This window comes from Nipponia nippon, unplaced genomic scaffold (assembly GCF_047370975.1).
Source record: "Nipponia nippon isolate SJK-2023a ecotype South Korea unplaced genomic scaffold, ASM4737097v1 scaffold_23, whole genome shotgun sequence".
NCBI classification, from domain to species: Eukaryota; Metazoa; Chordata; class Aves; order Pelecaniformes; family Threskiornithidae; genus Nipponia; species Nipponia nippon.
The window spans coordinates 4,269,860-4,289,034 of record NW_028262340.1 but is presented as its reverse complement, the minus strand read 5'-3'; the positions used below and the strand labels follow the sequence as shown (position 1 = coordinate 4,289,034).

The 19,175-nt window shown below is 54.9% G+C and overlaps 2 protein-coding genes across 26 annotated transcripts; both read right to left on the bottom strand.

Annotated features, from left to right (window-relative positions):
• Positions 1–5,556: 5,556 nt before the first annotated feature.
• LOC148055376 (uncharacterized) lies at positions 5,557–15,240 on the bottom strand. Of its 19 annotated transcripts, none has more exons than XM_087760651.1 (8): positions 9,097–10,624; positions 8,626–8,864; positions 8,273–8,405; positions 7,894–8,057; positions 7,292–7,774; positions 7,118–7,220; positions 6,542–6,627; positions 5,557–6,400 (listed from the first exon to the last, which is right to left on the bottom strand). In XM_087760651.1, exons 2-7 carry the CDS (start codon positions 8,839–8,841, stop codon positions 6,554–6,556), a joined length of 1,173 nt encoding a protein of 390 aa, XP_087616777.1. In that variant the 5' UTR covers positions 8,842–8,864; positions 9,097–10,624; the 3' UTR covers positions 5,557–6,400; positions 6,542–6,553. The 19 variants fall into 19 exon arrangements, 18 of the variants coding, with proteins under 18 accessions (XP_087616777.1, XP_087616782.1, XP_087616779.1 ...); XM_087760656.1 differs by having other exon boundaries at positions 5,557–6,627; positions 7,292–7,463; positions 7,570–7,774; XM_087760653.1 differs by lacking the exon at positions 7,118–7,220 and having other exon boundaries at positions 7,292–7,463; positions 7,570–7,774.
• On the bottom strand, positions 10,769–18,130 carry MEAF6 (MYST/Esa1 associated factor 6). 7 transcript variants are annotated; one of them, XR_015705436.1, is made up of 8 exons: positions 17,970–18,130; positions 17,706–17,821; positions 17,534–17,621; positions 17,007–17,052; positions 16,145–16,337; positions 12,756–12,813; positions 12,090–12,123; positions 10,769–11,603 (listed from the first exon to the last, which is right to left on the bottom strand). XR_015705436.1 is itself a non-coding variant. In XM_087760660.1 (8 exons), exons 1-8 carry the CDS (start codon positions 18,063–18,065, stop codon positions 11,595–11,597), a joined length of 612 nt encoding a protein of 203 aa, XP_087616786.1. In that variant the 5' UTR covers positions 18,066–18,130; the 3' UTR covers positions 10,769–11,594. The 7 variants fall into 7 exon arrangements, 6 of the variants coding, with proteins under 6 accessions (XP_087616786.1, XP_087616788.1, XP_087616789.1 ...); XM_087760660.1 differs by lacking the exon at positions 12,756–12,813 and adding an exon at positions 12,917–12,946; XM_087760662.1 differs by lacking the exon at positions 12,756–12,813.
• Between the last annotated feature and the right edge of the window lie 1,045 nt (positions 18,131–19,175).

Here is a 19,175-nt window from a genome sequence, read left to right as displayed (position 1 = left end):
TACTGAAGTTAGCTGACCGCACAGCGGGTGCGCTGGCAGTCGAGGTGCAACGAGGCAGCAGCGTGCTGGCGTGGGGCTCTAACTGCAGTATGAGTTGTTGGATGTCTCGGGTGCTAAAGAATAGTACGCTCCTAATTATTTTGGAATAAATAGAGCGGGCTGTGCTTCAGTTTTAATAGCCAGCTCCACAGTGCAGTCTGGAAATAAATGCGTATTTTATCCAGTTATGTAGCACATCTGTGCCAGATGTTGAGCATGATAATACGCTAACTGTAACATGTCAAGACTTTGCTCTAAAGCTTTGTTAGGAACTGGGGAGGAAATGCAGAGGGGATATCAATGCTCACATTTCTGTATAAGAATCTTCCCCTCCCACCTGCTGTACTGCAGCACGGCACGTTCTTATCTGACTCGTTAAATAACTTTATGGTCTTCATTCAAATTTGTGCTCTTAATTTAATACAGAGCAATGGCTAGTTCTAGTTAATCAAAACCAAGGAAAGCAGGTGCTCCTGGAGATAGTGCTTTGTTTCAAAAAACAAATCTGAAATCTGAACCTCACAGTCTGAAAGGTCGTTTCTTGGCTGTGGGAGAGGAACGCTCCTAAGGATGTCATCTGAAGCGCCAGCAGCCTCGCGTGGCTCTGTACAGGTATGATGGCTGGGGTCTTGGGCGGGGGGAATTCAGTGCTGTGTCATAGGTTTGATCAGACCTTTTAACCAGGTGAAGACTTTTCTGCTGTTTGTATTGGGGTCTGTAGCTGAAAAATGCTGCGGGATTTTAAGGCTGATCTTCCAGTAAAATACCGTAATAGATAATGTTAGTTTTGCAGGATCTGTAGATGTGGGGGGCACGTTTATTTTATTTCTATCAAGGCTGGACTGATACAACTAAAGGAATCATTGCAGAAGCACAGAGGTTCGTTACCATAACTAAGAAGGGAAGAGCTGGTGGCGACTCAGTTTGGTTATGATGTTAACTTTTCTATGGCAGTGACGGTCCTGGTGGCACACAGAGCGATTTGGGAGGGTCAGTCCCTAACATGAGCCAGGTCAAAATTATTCCCGCGAACTGCTGCTGTGTATGCCGCCGTGCCACCCAGAACACCCAGCAGAAATCCAACCACTGTTTCTCTGAATGCTCTCATTCTCTCACACAAGGCTTCTGCGTGAGTGAACCTGTGCCTCCTGCCCCTGGAGCATCCTGCGTGGTTGGGTGTAAGTACCGCTTTCTCGTGTGCCCCGTGTCCCGGTGGGCCCCTTCGCTGTGCTGCTCGGGAAACGGGGGGGAATGCTGATCGGAACTGTCGCCGCCGCATGTGTTTTTCCCCCCCGCACAATCATCCACACTGAGTCAGAGGAGCTGCCTATCTGCATGCTGCGGGCTGCCGCGCTCGGGCGGGCTCTCGCTCTGCTGTTACTGTGGAATATTCAAGACGCATCCTGTGGCTTACCGCTTCCTCGGGGCGCATCGGCGGGGAGGACCTGTCATGATTGCTGTGTGTTCGCGTTGCGTTTTTTATCCTTCTAAAATAGGTTAGATTTTCTTGTCAGGTTACTGAGTTGAGGGTCACACGCAGGCACCCTGCTGAAAGTTCAGCGGGGTTGCCCTGCCTTCGTCCTGTCGGCCTCGTGCAGTTGGCAAAGCCTCGTGCCAAGCTCTGCAGGAGGCTGGCTCCTCTCCGAGCAGCTCTTCCCACCCTGACAGGGTGAGGAATCGCTGCCATTCTCCTTGAAAGGGGGAGCTCCCAGGCTGAGCTGGGGTGCAGAAGGGTCCTGAGAAGTGTCAGGGCACACCCATGGGAAAGAGAAGAACTGCTGAGATGACCCAAGGCTGTTGCCGTTGGACAGCGGGGCTGACTGGAGCTGGCTGAACGGCTGTGAGCTCTGCAAAACAAGCCTGGTGAGCCCATCCATCGCTAGCTCTTTCCTTCCGAATCAAGCGTGCCATCTTTCACCCCCCAGCAGTGGCCCAGTCGTTCTCCCTTGCCGCCTGCGCTGTTCCCTGCTGGAGCCAGGTGCCTGCTCTCGGCGGGGGGGCGGGGGGTGGCTGTGGCTGCATCCTCAGCAGCCCAAGGCAAGGTCAAGGGAGCCAAGGAGGGTGGGCCTGGGTAGGAAAAACTCCTTTGGTGTGAGAGGGAGGAGGCTGAGTGGGGGTGCTTGCAGAGAGGAATGAGGGGTCCAATGGTGTGTTTTGGGGGTAGAGGAGAACAGTCTCCTCTTTGCCTTCCCAGTTGTGCTAGAAATAGATGGAAAAGGTAATAAATATCATCTGCTGCAGAACAAAAGGACGGCCAGGCAGGGGAGAGCCCTCCTTCAGAAGTCAGTGCTGCAGAATATCTTGACTTTGGGTTTTGTTTTGTTAAATCAATACTCAAAAGAGGGAAGCAAGAAATGGGAAGCAGCGCTGTGGCAGAGTTCAGGGTAGAGGCTGCTGGATTCCTGCCTCTCCTTCCCCTGGGCCGGGTGGTGACCCGGGGCCCTGGGTGGTGGCTGCAGCCCCCTGCTCCCAGCCCAGCGGGGATCAGGCACGGGGTGCCCGCGGGGCCCCAGCCTGCTCTCTGGGGCTTGCTCACCAGCTGCCTTGTGCCCTTCTTGCTCGCTGAACTTTCATTTGAACCCATCTGGTTCCCTCCCATCGGGGGATTTCCAGGATGTGGCTAGCTCAACTCTGAACATTTTAAGGCGTTTCCAGAGGCAGGAATCTGACCCAGGCCTCCTGTACGGACCGTGGGAAAAGGGCTGCTGCATAATGGAAGCACACGCGTGTGCGGTGTCACGTGGGGGCTGTGGCCATGCCACCCGTCTGGGGCAGGCCACCTTACAAGGAAGCAGGTTCAGTGTCAAACCGCTGCTTTCGCCCAGCTCGGAGGCTGCAGGGCTGTTTCTCTCCCTGCAGACAGGAAGAGGAAGAGGTGGCCCGAGCACGGCAGCAGCTCTGCGCTGCCTGATTCAGAGGCAGTTTGGGGTACAGCCTTGCTGTAAGAAAGAAATGCAGGAAGCGAGTAACTGCTCGGAGCACGTGTTGCACCGAAGCGAACAAAAAGGTACAGCAGCTGGAGGGGGTCTGGGTGCTGCCAGAGGGAAGGAAAGCAGGTGGGGACGGGGAGGCTGGTGGTGTGCTGGGGATGGCGGTGCTCCTGTGCAGGTGCTCCTGTGCAGGCACCCGGCACTGCTCACCCTCCAGCCACGCATTTTTCAGTTTGCCTGTCACCAGCCTTCTGTGGTGCCTTGGGGTTTAGGCCCTGAATACCCCTGGGCTTGCTAAGGCCGGGGTTTGCCTGTGGAAAGTTTTCCCTCAGGGAGTTGCAGGAGAAGCAGCAGAAGTGCTTTCTTGCTGTTTTAGTTTCTCCTTGAGCAGACTGGCCCGAGCAAAGCTAAACCCCTTGCTGCAGCCATTGGGGTGGCAGCAGTCAGCTCAGCCCTCCTGGCCAAGCCACGGACAAGAAGCAGCCCTGAGCTGCTCTGTGGCCTGGCGTGTCTCCCCCGCGCCCCCAAAGGCCCGCATTGCACAAATGTTTTGGAGTTAATACAGCGTCTGGTTGAGCAATAGGTCAGGAGGATTTGCATGGCTTGTTGGCCCAGGGGAAAGGTTTCCGCAGCCGGCAAGGCAGCTATTGCCTCACTCGGAGGTGGCGTGGTGAGAGCGCTGCAGCGGGGGCTGCCCACCCGCGGGGGGCTGCTCCGGTGGTGAGGAAATGTTGGTGAACGTAGCTAATGCTGCTTGATTTCCCCCTCCACCTCCTGAACCCTGGCCATGGCAGAGTCGCTGAGCCGCTGGCAGAGCGGGGCTGGCAGGGGATTTCCAGCACAGCCCTGTGGATTGCCTCTGGAGAGCCGAGCCGTGGCTGCAGCAGGGCCGGGACCCTGTCGCATCGCTGTAAGCTGCTGTCTGAGGCCGCCGGTGCTCCGGAGGTGTCTCTGCGTGGATGCTGTGGTGATTCCTGCAGGAGCGGGGATGGCCAGTTTGGGGCTGGGGTTTTGCTGCAGCAGGAGTGGCTCGTTCACAGGACCTGATTTACTTTGGTATTTTGAAGAAGCATGGGGCTGTCCCACCTCAAACACCGTGCAGGAGCCAGGTTGGTGCAGGATGAGTCAAGCTGCTGCTATTTGCTTTGCGTCAGTTCCCTGATGGTGCGGGCTGTTGCATGGGCACGTTGGGAGGAAGGATCCCTGCTCGCTGTAGGAGCCTGTCCTCAGTCCCTGCACCTGGCCAGCTCCCCGGGGCAGGCACGGAGGCTGCCGTCAGGGCTGTGGCGATGGTGTCCAGGTGTCCCCATCCTGGGGATGGCAGCAGGCCCAGGGTCATGGCAGCCGTTCCACAGCATTGCAGGGTTAGAGCCCAAGCAGCATCAGACAAGCATCTTGCCAGCAACGAAACCAGAATGAAAGTATTCCCATAAAAGCCTTCGTGCTGGAGGCCAGCTCTCAGGGCTGCAGGACTGGGAGGAGTAGGGTCACTGGCTGACCCCCAGTTGTGTGCCATGGGGGGCTCTTTGCACTCACCCCAAGTGCAAATGGCAGCCCATAGTGAGCACCAGCTGGAGAGGAGGCAGGAGAAAGAGGAAGATGCCTGCCTGCGTGGTGGATCAGGGCATCTGCCCTGCCTGGGAAGCAGGGAGCGGGTTGTGGGCACAGACTGGTTCCGCAGTTTGTTCCCTGCCTAATGTGCAGGCTGGGGCTTGGTGGCATTACCGGGCTCCCAGCAAGCTGTGCCTGTAGGTCATAGAATTATAGAATAGAATGATAGAAGCATTTAGGTTGGAAAAGACCTTTAAGATCATCAAGTCTAACTGCTAACGCAGCCACTGCCAAGGCCACCACTGACCCATGTCCCCAAGCACCACATCTCCCCGGCTTTTAAATACCCCCAGGGATGGGGACTCAGCCCCTGCCCTGGGCAGCCTGGACCAGGGCCTGACAGCCCTTTGGGTGGAGAAGTGATGGTGCAGGCAGTGACAGCAGGAGCCTTGTGCTGCCCATGGCAGAGGGCAGATTCTCTTGTAGTAGTGGCTCAGGGGCAGCCGCAGCTTTTGCAAAAGGCCATGTGCCAGTGAGTGGCTTCATTCCCACTTTACCTGGCACTTGCTGGGTGTTCTTAAGAGCCAGACACTTAGGGGGTCACCACTGCTGAGGGTGTAGGCAGCTGCTGGTGGCAGACAGTGCAGTGCCGGGGCCTGCAGGGAAGGGCTGTGCACACAGGGCTGGCGAGACATGTTTTGAGCAGTGGGAACAGCAATGAAAAGGGTTTGCCCATCTCTTGGCAAGGAGCGGCTGGTTTGCATGGCCTTCTCACAAGGCAGGATTATCTCCCGAGCGGGAAGTGCTGCTGCCGCACGCTCGCCTCAGCAGCGCGGTTCACGTTCGCAGTGCACACTTCCCTGACTGAATCACCGCTCGGCTGCCGCGGGGTGGGGACCCGTCCCCTCTCTGCTGCAGCAAGAGCTCAGCTTGGCACCCCGTCCCTGAAGAGCTGCGGGACCGGGGTCTTTTCAGTGCGGTGGTGGCACAGCTCTCCCAGCCTGCGCAGTGGAAAGACCAAGCAAACACACCCAAGTGGAAAGTGGCCGCCTGTATTTTACAACAGCAGAGCAGCGCCGGCAGCCCAGGGCGGGGGGGAGCAGCACGTAGCCCCCGAGGCACAACCAGGGCTTGGGTGCAGGGCGGCCCTTCAATCCTGCGCCTCATGCAGGAGCCTGAGCCTGATCCTGCCACCCGTGGGGGCCTGTGGTGGTGCTGGATCTGCCTGCCCGGGGTGGGAGGCTCAGCGCCCTCCTCCAGCCCCCCCCAGCCGCTTCCTCTCCCTTTGCTGGGCTGGGGGCTGACCCAACACCGCACTTCGCGGGGCAGAGGTGGGTTTCCTCAGGTGCTGTTGGTGCAGCTCGGAGCCTGCTCTGCTCACGGCTGGTGCTCCCATGGCGCAGCATCCCTGGCTGAGCCATTCTCCTGGGGCGGCAGCCCCTTGGCCACCCCAGGAGAGTGGGTTCCCCCCCAGTGCTGTCACAAGGAGCCATCCAAGAGTTGCAACATGTGTGAGGAGCAGCTGATGGAGGGGACTTAGCTGGCCAACGAGGAAGTGAAATGGGGCAGCACTGGGTTTTGCAATCCATCCAGCCTGTGCAAGGTGACCGGGAGCTGGCAGTGACCTTACTCCTCACTTCTGGAAGCTCCCAACACGTTGCAATGGATCAGGAAGCTGCTCCTTGCTGGAGACAACCTGCCCAGGGCGCAGTCAGCTCCTGGGGTGGCCCTGGCAGGGGGTGGCTGTGACCTGCCCTGGGCAGCGCAGGAGGCAGCGGCCTGCCCTCATCTGCCTCCTGGCTGGTTCTTGCTTCTGGGAAATAGCTGCAGTTCTGCTGAACGGGCAGGGCTGGGCAGGACAGGGCAGGGCCTGGCTGGCACTGAGGGATGGAGGCACATAAAGGGACACGAGAATGCAACCGGGACTGCGCTGTCCTGGCCTGTGTCCTGCGGTGCCTGGGCAGGGAGGGACATGCGGCTCCTTCCCGTCTCGCCCACACCCCGCTTACACCTTCACTTACATTTTCTGCCTGTCACGGAGCTGTGGGCCTCAGAAGGCTGCCTGGGCACGGGGCCGGCTGCCAGGGTGGCTCCATCCACCGGTGTCCTTTAACAAAGCAAAAAGGTGAGAGGGGAAGCCGTGGCCCGCACTTTGCCGGGCTCCCGGCGGTGACTGGTCACTGGTGCAGAGGACTGGGAGCTGCACGGGGCCACGACCTGGTGCTGGGGCAGGTCAGGGGTGGCAGCAGACCCTGGGGAGCTGCTCTGTGCAGGCCTGGGGCCGGGAGCTGCCCCCGTGGAGCCCCCCCGCTGCTGTTGCTTCCTCCTGCGAGGTCCAGCCAGGGCTGGGCCACCTCCCCTGGGGTCGGGCAGCCAGCACCCCGACCCTTCCCCAGCACCCTCTCTTCCCAAGTACAGCCCACGGCAGCCCAGTGCCCACCAGTGCTGCCCAGTGCCCAGGTGGGAGCTGGTGGGTTCCCCATGCTGCTCGCTGGCCGAGCTCAGCATGTTGCCCCGTCCCAGGTCTGGCTGCAGGTGGCAGGTCGTCCCCCTCCCTGACCACTGGCTGCCCGTCACCCCAAGGCCCCAGCTGCTACCTGCCGGGCTCTGTCTCTCGCTCCCACTGGCACTTTGGTCCTCTGCTTCCCCTGGCAGCTCAGGGCTGTCGCCGCTGTCCCACCGCCACGGGCGTTCCTGCAGCTGGGGCAGGGTGTGAGGGTCCGGGGTACCAGAGGGGACCGAGGGGGCTGGGGGCCCCATGGGGGACTCACCCGTTGGCGCAGGCCTTGCTGCTCCTGCAGCAGCTCCAGGAACCGGCTGCTCCACAGCAGCTTCTCAGCACCCAGCTCGGTGCAGAGGAAGCGAACGTCGGCCTCCAGCGCCTCCAGCCTCCCCAGCACGGCCTCGCTGGTGTCGCCACGCCACTGCTGCTCCACCACTGCCCTGGCACCACAGCTCTGCTCCCGCCAGTGCCCCACGACACCTGCCCTGCCTGGCCTCTGCACCAGGGATGCCCCTTCCCACCCGCACTGCCATGCTGGGGACCCACCGGCATGCCCCGGCTCCGGCGCAGAAGCGGAGCCCCCGTCCTCCTCCTCACTCCCCTTGCTGCCACTTTCCAGCCTCAACCGCAGCGCCGTGCTGAGCTGAAAGCCATCATGGACAGCAGGGACATGGGCAGCCGAGCTGGGTGGTCCCCGGCACCAACCCTGACCAGGGACCTGCGCCGTGCCATGCCCTGGAGACCTACGGCACTGCAGGGCCACCCAACAGGCTATGTCACCGGCTCAGCCGTGTCCTGGGCGGGGGGGGGGGGGAGTTGGAGCTCTCCACAGCCCTCACGGCCTGGGGGCACGTTGGGGGGGGGGGGTACCTCCTCGGTGACCTGGAACGCGCCATCCCAGCAGCTCTTGTAGCAGATCAGCAGGTACTGGGGAGACGACAGCGGCCGCATGGTGAGAGCGGCGGGCTCAAACCTGCCCCAGGGACCACAGAGCCCGGAACAACGTCCCCACGTCCCCAAGAACCATCCAGTGCCTTGAGCCAAGAGCCGATCTCTCAGTCATGCTGCCAGATGGGGTGGTGCCCACCCCCCCCCAAACCACAGCCCCCGGCACCCCCCGGTACAGAGCTGGCACCCTGGCAGCACACCCCCCACCCCATGCCCCAGCCCCTGGGTCCGGACACACGCCACAGTTGGAGCCGCCACAAGTGCATGAAGGGCCTTGGGGAAGGGGCCCTGCGGTACCGACCCATGCCAGCCTCCAGAGCCACCGCAGCGCCTGGAGTGTTGTCCCGGAGAGCGACAGGAGCCACCAGCACCCAGCCCACAGGAGCTGCCTCCACCTCGGCACCAGTGGGCCGCGCTGCCTGCCCATGGGGACCCTGCAGACCAGGAGACGGAGAGGTGCTGTGCCCACGCCACTGTCTCACCCACCGCGCTCTGTGCACCGGAGGGGTGCATGCTGCACCACCGCATACTGGCACCCAGCCCGGCTCGCCGCGGGCCAGGCTAGCAAAAGGGAAGGTGAGCATTTGCGGGGCCAGCGCCCAGGCCATGTGCTCAGCGGGGACACTTGCTCCCCTCCCCGGCTCTGCCCCTTACCCAGCGATGCACCACGCGCAGACCCTCCCCGCCGTGGCTGGGGCGGCTGCTGCCCCTCCTGCCTGGTGTCAGCGCTCGGCTGCTGCTCGGCTGCTTGCGCAGGCTCGATAAACTCCTGCCTAAGCCGCTTGGTGACGAGGCTGTGCAGGGGATTAGTGGTTCTCCTGCTCCACCGTTGGTGGCCATAAGGACAGTTGCTGCTCTGCCACCCCTCATTTGCTCTGCTCAGGAGTCATCTTCTGCAAGCAAAGGACTTGTGATTTATTTTTAACTACTACTTTTAGCTTTCATTATCATTCAGGTAACAGCCTGTGCATCTCTCTTGACCCCCCCCGTGTCCAAGGCCAGGCACTGGCGAGCCTGGGGACCTTTATTCACTCGTGCTGTTTAGGAAGAAAAATAGAAGTCTTCAGAAATAAAACAGACATTTTAGGCAAAACTGCCAGAGTCAGCCTCCAGCATCCAACTCACGATTCTCTTGTAGGTGACAGTGCTTATGTTCCCAAAGTGATCGGAGACCCCGCACACCATCCTCCCCGCTCCTTACGGTAACGCCGCAGGGAAGCTGCTGCTGCAGAGCCGCGGCCCCCAGTTCTTGTTCTGGGACAAGGAGCTGTTCCCTCGCTGGGGCAGACCGCGCCGGGCCCCACCGCCTCTTCATCTCACCGGTCTTGTGGCAGCCAAAGGGCTGCTGCCGGTCAGCAGGACCTGGGGGGAATAAATAGCTGCATATCAGCAGAACAGGGCTCCTTTAACTGCGAACCGAGCGTTTGCCATTTAACTTTCTGCCCTGATCAACGCGCTGGCTCCCCAGAGCTGCTGCCATCGGGCACCTTCCTCATCGGAACAGGCTGTCCCCTTCCTTTAGTGACAAACACTGCTGGCGGCCGGAAAGGTCACCTTTTCCCCATGTCCCCACAGCATCCCCAATGAATATCACAGGGAAAGCGAAGCTGATGATTGACACTTTGCCACAAAAAAACCACCTGTAGACACAGGACTCCACGCTACACGAGCCCTTTGCTATTTCTCTGCAGGTAAATGTTCCGGCCAAAAAGCTACAGCAGCTTTCCTCGAGGTCAGAGAGGGGCAGCGAAGATTTTTACCTTCTGAAGTTCAGGCGGTCTTGCAATCCTTGCGTTGGAACAGCAGCAGTCGTGGGAGAGAAGCTGCTTTTGTATCAAGGCCAAGTAATCAAAAACCATCAGCTAAGACTTCTTTTTTCCAGAACTATGGAAAAGCAAAGCCTTTTAGGAGTTTATGCTGTTTCCTAGATCTTCCACCCCCCTGTATTTAACCTCTGTGACTTCAAACACAAAAAAGTAGGGCAGCTTTGCAGCTCTCCCATTAAGCCGTTACATCCCAACACTCCCTGCGGATAAGCAGCCTGACAGCAGAGTGCCAGCCGCTCGCTTGCTGCGGGCTAAGCCAGCTCCCACCACGAACAAACACAGAGCTGCCTTGATCCCTGAACCAGACACCAGACGAAGGGAGAACTTCGCTCCTATCCGTTTGCCTTCGCGCTTCGGTACCGCTCTGCACTGACTGGGTGGCCTGGAGGGAGCTGAAGACGACCCCAAGACCCCAGGAAAGCAGAGGCGTAGCAGAACAGAACGAACCCTCGGCTCCAACAAGTGCGCACGCACACGTACTGGGGGGCTGGCAGCGATACAACCACGGCACTCTCTCCATCAGCAATGTTTAAGCAGACACAAATGCATTACAGCGCTGGTTACAAAGGCAATTTACCACTTTGAGAAATGCAAAGCCTGTTTCAACATCGGCGTTGGTATCTCGGCCTGGCTACCCTGAAAAGCACCTAACACTCATCCCCCTGCGTACGCTTCCAGCGGCAATGCAGACTGCTCCTCCCTTATCTGCGGGCCTTCCGCCAGTATCAGCAAGAGCTGACTGACATCCAAGCCCTACCTTGACGCGGGATGAGCTGAACACAGTGCCTGGCAATCCTTTCAAGCACTCAATGTTATGTCTGTCGGAGGAAAGAAAGCACAAAGGAAACCTCCTCATGGTCAGGAGGCAAGGAACAGCTACTATGCAAAAGTGGAAGAATTCCAGCAAAGTCCTCATAAAGCAGATGGAGAATAAAAAGCGCTAGGAGTCAAATTGTGGACCGAACAAAACATGAGAAGAGAGACAAACATGTAACTTTTATTGTTTATGTACAAATGACAGAAGTTTGTATTAAAAAGAGAATCCACCCAACCTCAAAGATAGCAAAGAGCAAGATGGCTTTCAGCTCCAGCCTTCCCTGCCTCTAAAAGCACGGCATAAATTTTAGGGGATGGTGTTTAAAATTAAAGTTAAGAAAAGGGTTAACCACCTTCTTCTCTGCTTGAGTACGAATCAAAATGAGCTGTTCCACAAAATGAAGAACCTTGCACTCTACATGGATTAAAACAAAGAAACCAAAAGTCAATTTGTTAACTATACATTTTGGTTTAAAAAAAAACAAAAACAAAAATGAAACCAACAAAAACCAACCAAACAAACAAAAAAAAAAACAAAAAAACAAAACCAAAACTACAAAGCTAGGTATCAGCAACAAAAGTAATCTAAGTCTTACAACATGGATGGGACGTACTGAATCGTACCCCAGTTCCAGTGGAAAAAGAAATACCTCTCCATGGGTTTGCAGATGACAGGGGCGGCAGCAGCAAGATCAGCCAATTTTAGGAAGTTCCCGACTGAGGTGGAAGCACAGAATAGTCAGGAATTCAGGACTACTACTACTACTACACCTTAGTCTCCCTGCAACTCAGGTGATTTAAAAATGATGCAAAGTACATGGTCCAAGATTTTCTCCCCCCATCTAAGTTCTTTAGAGTGAGCCACTCCCATCTGCAGACACTTGGCCAGAGAGCTGCCATCGTGCTCATTCAGTCGACTGGCATTTTTCTCAGTGGGGATTCATGTAGACCTAAATCCCAGAAGCATCAGCACTGATGAGTCTAGTAGTCCTGCAGAGAAAGGAAAGGACAGGCACATTAAGACCTTTCTACCTTCAATTCTGCTTGCAGAGCTGGGATTCTCAGTCTTCTCTCATTTCTACATACCATTAGTTGCAGGCAAAACAGAAAAAGAGGTTTTTTCTTGTAGCGAAACATTCAACAGAAAGGACCCTTCAAAACCTTAGTTCAAGAACGCATCAACTCAAACCAGCTGCTTTTAGTGTTCCAGATCATGACAAGATAATAGGACGCAAAACAGCTTTTTTCAGAAAAAGTGCATAGGACTTAACTGTGACCTAGCTTCATAACAAGCCTACCTGGGCTTATTTACTGTCAAATCCACAAGACAATGCTTATTTCACACCATGATATTCCTCAACCACGAAAATAAGATCTTAAATGACAGCAGAGGGAGGCTTTTTAAGATTAGGAGTCAGTCAGCCACTCAAGTCTAGAGATGAGCAATGAAAACAACGACAGAGCACTGATACTTACGGCTCTTGGCTTTTTGTTTAACTTGAGATCAATCCTGTGGTTGGAAAGATAAGAGAAACGTCCATTTCAATACATTAAACCGAGACTAGAGTTCAAAGAACCAGCTACTGCATATGGCACAGGCTACAACAAAGACTATTTGGTTAATTCAATCCACATTCTCAATTCGGCTGAGCCAAATCACTGTCCCAATATTACTGGACAAGAGAGCAGCAAAGAGACGGAGAGTGGATTCTTTCTTATTTGCCAAAATGCATATTCCGTCCACTCCAAAAAAAGAGTTAATAAAGATTCATACTAAAATCACAGGGAAGTTACGCAGCATAAAGAGATAAGGTTAAATACGCATGCTCTATGTTAATTTGTTAGATGTGTAACTATGCCACAGGTAATTATTCAGACATAGTGGTAACGGTTATTTACTTGGAATAGAGATAGGAGTTTAAGATGACAGGGGTTAAATGAGTCAAAGATACTGAGTTCATTACATTTTTCCAGAAGGAAATATCCAAGTCTACACTAATCTCCTTAAGAAGCAAAGCCAGAAGAATCAGTTTTTAAACTAAGTTTTTAAGTTAAAAAGTTTATCTATTTAAAAATGAAATAGAAAGGTAAAGGAGAGTGAAGTTAATTTAATTTTGCTGAAGTTATTAAATAAAATGTTACCTCCATCACGCTTTTCTGTTTTTAAAAAAAACTTCCCAGCCTAACCTAATATACATACCTACAATTAAACAGATAAACTATGGGTTAGAAAGGTCTCAAAAGGCACATTGGTGTCTACACACTAACAACACAGCACAAGTACTAATTCAAGTCAAACTTACTCAAAGTCATAATCAAACATGCCAGACGGGCTGAGGGGCAGCATTTGAAAGGAAGAAAGCAATAGAAATTAATATACTAATGAATTAAATAAATTAGTTGATTAGCCACCCTAGCGAGATTACTAAAAAATAAAATAAAATTAAAAAATAATAAAGCCAGTGCTCAAATGCCATAAAGTTCTTAAGATATCTTAACCAGAATTGGGCACAAAAAGCACTCCAGATTTGGCAATCCAGAGTCCCCCTCCCCAATCGGATTTCTGGGAAAAAAGAGGTGTTAGAACAGAGGCAGAGTGGTTTTATGGAGGGAATTCTAGGTGCTGAAAAAGGAAGCTATCATCAGATCCGTGAGAGCGCACACTAGCTCGCAGGCAGAGAGGAAAACTGATTTGCTTGCAAAAACAAACGAGCGGGCGGTCAGAAAGCAGTGGCTTTGTCGAGATTATTACGGCAAAGAAAGCGTCTTCAGGCAGAGGTGGAGGCCACGCAGCACTGAGTGGCCAACGTCGCATTCGACTATTCTCCGAACGCACCCCCATACACACAGCCTCTCGCACTCGCTTCCTTTAGCGAGCTAGGAAGGGAAGAGGGTCAATCGGCCGAAGCTAACTGCAGTTTGGTGCCATTCCCACCCCTCCTCTCCGCATTCGCACAGACAGCACAGCACCGCCTCTGGAACCAGTTCTGCCCCAAAGCCGACGACTGTGTTGGCTGGAAAGGACTCATCATCAATCAGCTGTAACTCAGTAGCTTTTCGGCACTGAATTTTCTCCCGAAATACTTTTTTAGCCGTGAAAATTGCTGAGCACACAGAAGATAATCAACTTGGCCTTCCTGCGGTCTCAGAGGGAACGGAGGACGACTTCAATAAAGACACTAACTTCCACCTGATTCCCTGTTTTTCACTGTTGGAAGTGAAACTGCCTATTCACACCAGTTCTGCCCAGTCTGAATCGAACTTCCCACACTGCCCTCGGTGGCACACGAAGTAGAAAATCCAGCGGAGTCAGGGCACCTTCGGGGTGCCTGTTCCCAACACCTCCCAGTTCTTCAGCAACAGGCGAACAGAACTCAAGCGTATGCTGGCAAATGGAAGAGCTTCTGAACAAAAAGAAACGCCAATATTTCTTTTTCTTGCCTTTTTTTTTCTTTTTTCCTTCCACGACACTCAAGAAACAGAGACACAGGCCTCTTCCTAAAGAGCACTCTGGGCTGCAATGCAGTTTAAAGCACTTAGCTATACCTTCAGTAGACTGGGACTGTTTTGTTGTTTGCTTTTTTTATCCTAGAAATACTTGAAAATTGTTTGGTCTTTTCTGCCAAAATGTAGGGGGTAATCAGTAACGGCATTCACGATTTTAACTGTTTTTATTACAGACAAACTTAATTATCTTCTTTTAATTATCTACCTGGCCATGCTAAGCATTACAAAACAGTCAGTTACTAAATGCAAAAGCCTTTCCGTAACGTCGATGTGTCTGACGTATCTCTTAGGATGATAAGAATTGCCATACCAGATCAGACCAGGGCTCCTCACGTCCAACATTCTGTCCCCGGCAGTAGCCAGCACCAGCTGCTTCAGTGGAAGGAACGCAGAAGAAACCCCAAAGCAACACAACCTGCCAGTAGGGCAGTTTCTTCCTAACTCCTGTCACTAAAGTTCGGGTTCAAAAGAATTTATATTATTTACAGCATTTGTATTGCACCCCACTGCGTCTGCAGCGGATTGGTTTGCTGTCCATGTAAGTGCCTAGGAGAATATTTTATAATTTGTTTGAAAGAGCAGTTTTCTTAAGCTGTACTTCAGTTTTACAGACTGTTTCTCTGAACTCGTTTACAGACGTAGTTTCTTGGGTTATTCCTGAACTTCTTTCCAATTGCCTACAGGCAAAAAAAAAAGAGTTTTGAACTGCTTTGGATTCCCAGCTCACGAGAAACCAAAGGGACAGCCACTATTTTAGGATGTTTGCCCAATTAAGACTGCTGTAGGAAGAAAGTTTTGATCTAGGAATCAAAGACACACCAATGACTCAAAACCTAATGAAGGAGAAAAAGCAGTTAAGCGTTTTTCAAGTACTGTACCTACCTCCGCATCTCCCAAACCAACCTTCCCCCAGCAATCTTTGTAAATTTTTACCACTTTTCTTTAAAACATATCTCTCTTGTAATTGTATGGGAAAGTCCCTCAAAGAGGAAAGCCCATCCATAGACACAACCAACAAGCTCAAAGTTTGCAAGAACACTTGATTTTTAAAAGCTCTTTTACTTCTAATAATCTTTAGGTACCAGTTCCAGCAATCATTTCCAGAGAGGCGAAGTTCTGCAGTGTCTCCTCTTTCCAAAAGCATGGGTTTCCACGTATTTTTTTTCCCCTTAGGGTGTGACTCCACAGCGCACTGTCATACTCTGCAGAAATCCTTGGGCTAGCTCTGCTGAGGGGCACCGAGCCATGGCTAAGCAGCGGGTGACGTTTGCCCACGCAGAGCAGCACTGTAAGGCAGGGAGTTTATTGCAGATTTCTGAGCCATGAGCCCGCCACGCTGCATCACGCCTTAGGGGCATACCTTAAGGGGCAGAAGTGGTCATCTAAATTCAACCCCAAAGAGTTCAGAAAAGCTTTTGTTTCACATGAATTTCGGGTCAGTTTAATAACAAACATTTTGAGGTTAATGTGATAAAGCAACTCTTCAGTGCTATAATCAAGAGACTCCGTTTGGGACACTGAAAACTGAAAGGGCTTGGAGTGGAAATCTTAGGGAAGGGTGTCCACAACCCCAAAAACATTCCAGTTTGCTTTTTCATCCTTCTTTTCCAAAGAAAGTACTGACATTCCTATCATCTCACTTGGTTCTGCAGAAACCAAGAAGCGAGCACAGGAGGCCAGGACTGCAATCTTCCTCTACTGGAAGGAAGACAGCTTTATTCTCCTGGACAGAGAGAAGAGCCGAAAAGGCCAGGTCAGAAGCACAGCTGTACCAGAGCTGGAGTGAGCACCCTGTGCTGACTGCTTGTTTAACCTCCTCAGCATGCTTTCCCCTCCTTGATACAACGAGGTCCTGATGAACGCTGCAGGATGCACACAACTAAAAACCAGCGAAATCACCAAAACAAACGACCTGAGCTGCTCATTATTCTAACAAGTTCCTAGTTCCTTTCACATAACAAAGTAGATCCAGCAACAGCTAACCATTCAGAAGGCATGACAAGAAGGCTGCTGGTACCACTAACCTGTGTCGATTTTTGTTCTTCCGTTTTTTGTGGCTGCTGTGGTGGCTCCCAGAAGAAGTAGAGGAAGCAGCTTTCTGGGGTTTCACCCCCTGCACAGACCCATCCAGCTCTTCAGCATCCTCCTGGTTGGGCTCATTCTCCTGATTGTGGAAGTCTGGAGAAGTGTCACTTTCTGTGCCGCTGCCTGGCTCCCCTAGAGCAGGAGAAGGACGAGCACAATGGTCACCTCCCCGCAGCTCACACCCCAGGCTGCCCTGGCAAAGCCCTGCACGGAAGAAGCAACCCCCAGCAACACTGCATGGGGAAGCAGAGACGCTGAGCCGTATGGCACCGGCAGGTACGTAAGAGAACCTGAAAAATATTTCTGAAGGACAGCAAGCTACCTCCTCAGCAACCGAAGCACACTAGAATTGCATCCAATTTGGTACTGATTACAAAAACATTTTTAAAAATCCTGAACGTTAAGTGGCTCCTCCCCACGTCACTTGCAGCTGACAGACAGACACACAAACAGAAATGCGTTGTTTCGGCTCTTCTAACCTCTTTCTCCAAAAAGCACCAAATCCATTTAAATAAGTTTTATGCACAATAAACCCTTGCCGAGCATAAAAGTTTACTCAAGAAAGGAAGCTCAACTTTCCTTCTGTTTCTCACAGGGCCACTTTGCTGACGTTTGTAGCTAGTGGTTGTGCTGGGAGCACTCAGGAGCCGGCCTAAGAGGAGCAGCCGCAGGTCCCTGGACGGGGAGCGCTGCGGGGGAGCAGCGAGCACAGCGCGGATCCAGACAACTGGAGGCAGAGCTGAATGGTGGGGAGCAGTGTAATTCCTTCCCAATTCTGAGAGAAAGGAAAAAGTGACTTACGCTTCTCAATGAGCTGGTCCTGAACTCCAGCTAATGCACTGACCGCCTAGAAAAGCGAAAGGGATGTTAATGAAAGCAGTAATTGACTCACCACTTTTCAAATGTTCAAAAACACAGAGATCACGTCACAGAGAAAGACACATCAGGCTTCTGCTTGAAAGAGCTTATGACCTAGCACCAGCACGGGACAGCAGACGGGGGTTAGGAGCAAAAAGATAAAGACAGGGATGGCAATGACAAGCGTGTGGCACGGGTGGTTCTTGGCTGCAGCTCCCTCTCACCTCTCTGGGCATTAGGAAAGGGGTTTCTGAAAGAGGCTGGGATGAAGATGCTCGGGTCAGGGGAGACAGGGCAAGTACAGGAGCTTAAATGGAAAACTGGTCCTGCAGCAGCCCAGGCAATCACCACGCGACCAGCTGCACCGAGAAGCACCAAGGGATGGGGACAGGGACGGGGATGGGGACAGGGACGGGGACGGGGAACAGGGAGGTCTGCTCAGCTCCACCGGAGCCCAGCCCGGCACTCACCGCTGCCGAGGTGACCGAGGACTTGCTGAAGAGCCGCTCAGCCTCCTTGAACTTGCGGTTCCTCCGGTCGTTTTTGCTGTTGGAGTTCCTGAAACAGAGAGAGCCAAGGTCGCGGGGGCCCGGCGGGGGCCCGGCGGGGGCGGGCGGGGCGGGCAGGGCCGCCGGGACTCACTTCTGGTTGGTGAGGTAGCGGTCCCAGCCGCGGATGATGTTCCCGTACATCTGCGTGTCCTCCAGGTAGCTGCCCTCGAAGGCGTAGATCTGCCGCTCCAGGTTGGCCAGCGTCTCCTGCCGGGCACAGCGCAGCGCATGGAGCGGGCCCGGCCCCGCGCCCGCCCCGCGGCCCAGGCCCCGCCGCCCGCCCGGCCCCGCCGCCGCCCGCGGCCTAGGTAGGCCCCGCCGCCCGCCGGCCCCGCCGCCGCCGCCCGCCGCTCACCGCCAGCTCCTGCTTGCGCTTCACCAGCTCGGCCAGCTCCCGGCGGGTGTCGGGGATCTGCGGGGGGCCGCCGGCCTTGGCGTGCAGCGCGGCCATGGCGGCGGCGGCGGCGGCGGCCTGCGCGGGCCGGGCGGGGCGGGGCGCGGCGGCTGCGCTGCCGGGAGGGGCCGCCGGGGGCAGCGCCGAGCCCGGCCCCGCCGCTCCGCTCCGCTCCGCCCGCCCGCCCGGCCCCGCGGGGGCGTCCCCCGCGCCCGGCACGGCATCCTGGAACCGGGGGGGTTGGAAAAGACCTTCGGGATCATCGAGTCCAGCCGCTGACCCGGCACGGCCCGGGCCGCCACTGAACCACGGCCCTCAGCACCGCATCTCCCCGGCTTTTAAATACCCCCAGGGATGGGGACTCAGCCCCTGCCCTGGGCAGCCTGGGCCAGGGCCTGACAGCCCTTTCCGTGAAGAAGTTTTCCCTGATATCCAACCCAAACCTGCCCTGGCGCAGCTTGAGGCCGTTTCCCCTCATCCCATCGCTTGTTCCTGGGGAGAAGAGACCGACCCCCCCCGGCTCCAGCCTCCTTTCAGGCAGTTGCAGAGAGCGATGAGGGCTCCCCTCAGCCTCCTCCTCTCCAGGCTGAGCCCCCCCAGCTCCCCCAGCCGCTCCTCCCCAGCCTTGTGCTCCAGCCCCTGCCCCAGCCTCGCTGCCCTGCTCTGGCCACGCAGGGCGAGCCCGCCACACCAGCGGGCCAGGAGCCCCGGTATCGGCAGCACCGAGATGAGGAAACTTGGCGCTGACAATAAGGCAACAAATCCCGAAGGCCTCGCTTCAGGCGCTGCATGGCTGCTGGGCTGGGGTGGCTTCAGTTTTCACCCCCCCGGCCTCAGCCCACCGCCAGCAGGGACCCCCAGTCCCACCACCCCTTCCCCAGTGCTGGGGACGGCGGGTGCGCTCGGGCCACAGCCCGTTGTGCCGCTTTTGGGGAATTCCACTCCTGCTTTTGTGCCTCCAGCCCAAGGACCAGCAGGACATGGCCAGAGAGCAGCCAAGGAGGGGTCTCACAGCTGGCAGCACAGAGGGACGGGCACAAAACCAGAACGAGAGGCTCGCTGAGGCAAGACAGGGTCTCCCTTTTTCATCACAGCCGTAATTATCCCATCTCCGTGCTCCATGTTTGTGGGGAAAAAAAACCAACAAAACCACATTCAAAATAGGTC

Bases quoted from the DNA above. Each gene is read 5' to 3' on its own strand.
- MEAF6 (XM_087760659.1), bottom strand. From the start codon at position 18,065: ATGGCCGCGCTGCACGCCAAGGCCGGCGGCCCCCCGCAGATCCCCGAC. The intron at 17,053-17,533 runs GTGAGTGCCGGG...TCGCTTTTCTAG, and splicing joins CCTCGGTCACCTCGGCAGCG to GCGGTCAGTGCATTAGCTGG. The intron at 16,338-17,006 runs GTAAGTCACTTT...CTCCTGCTCTAG, and splicing joins GGACCAGCTCATTGAGAAGC to GGGAGCCAGGCAGCGGCACA.
- LOC148055376 (XM_087760641.1), bottom strand. From the start codon at position 8,841: ATGAGGGGTGGCAGAGCAGCAACTGTCCTTATGGCCACCAACGGTGGA. The intron at 8,058-8,272 runs GTCGGTACCGCA...TCTTGGCTCAAG, and splicing joins GGCTCTGGAGGCTGGCATGG to GCACTGGATGGTTCTTGGGG. The intron at 7,221-7,291 runs GTGAGTCCCCCA...ACCCTGCCCCAG, and splicing joins AGCAAGGCCTGCGCCAACGG to CTGCAGGAACGCCCGTGGCG.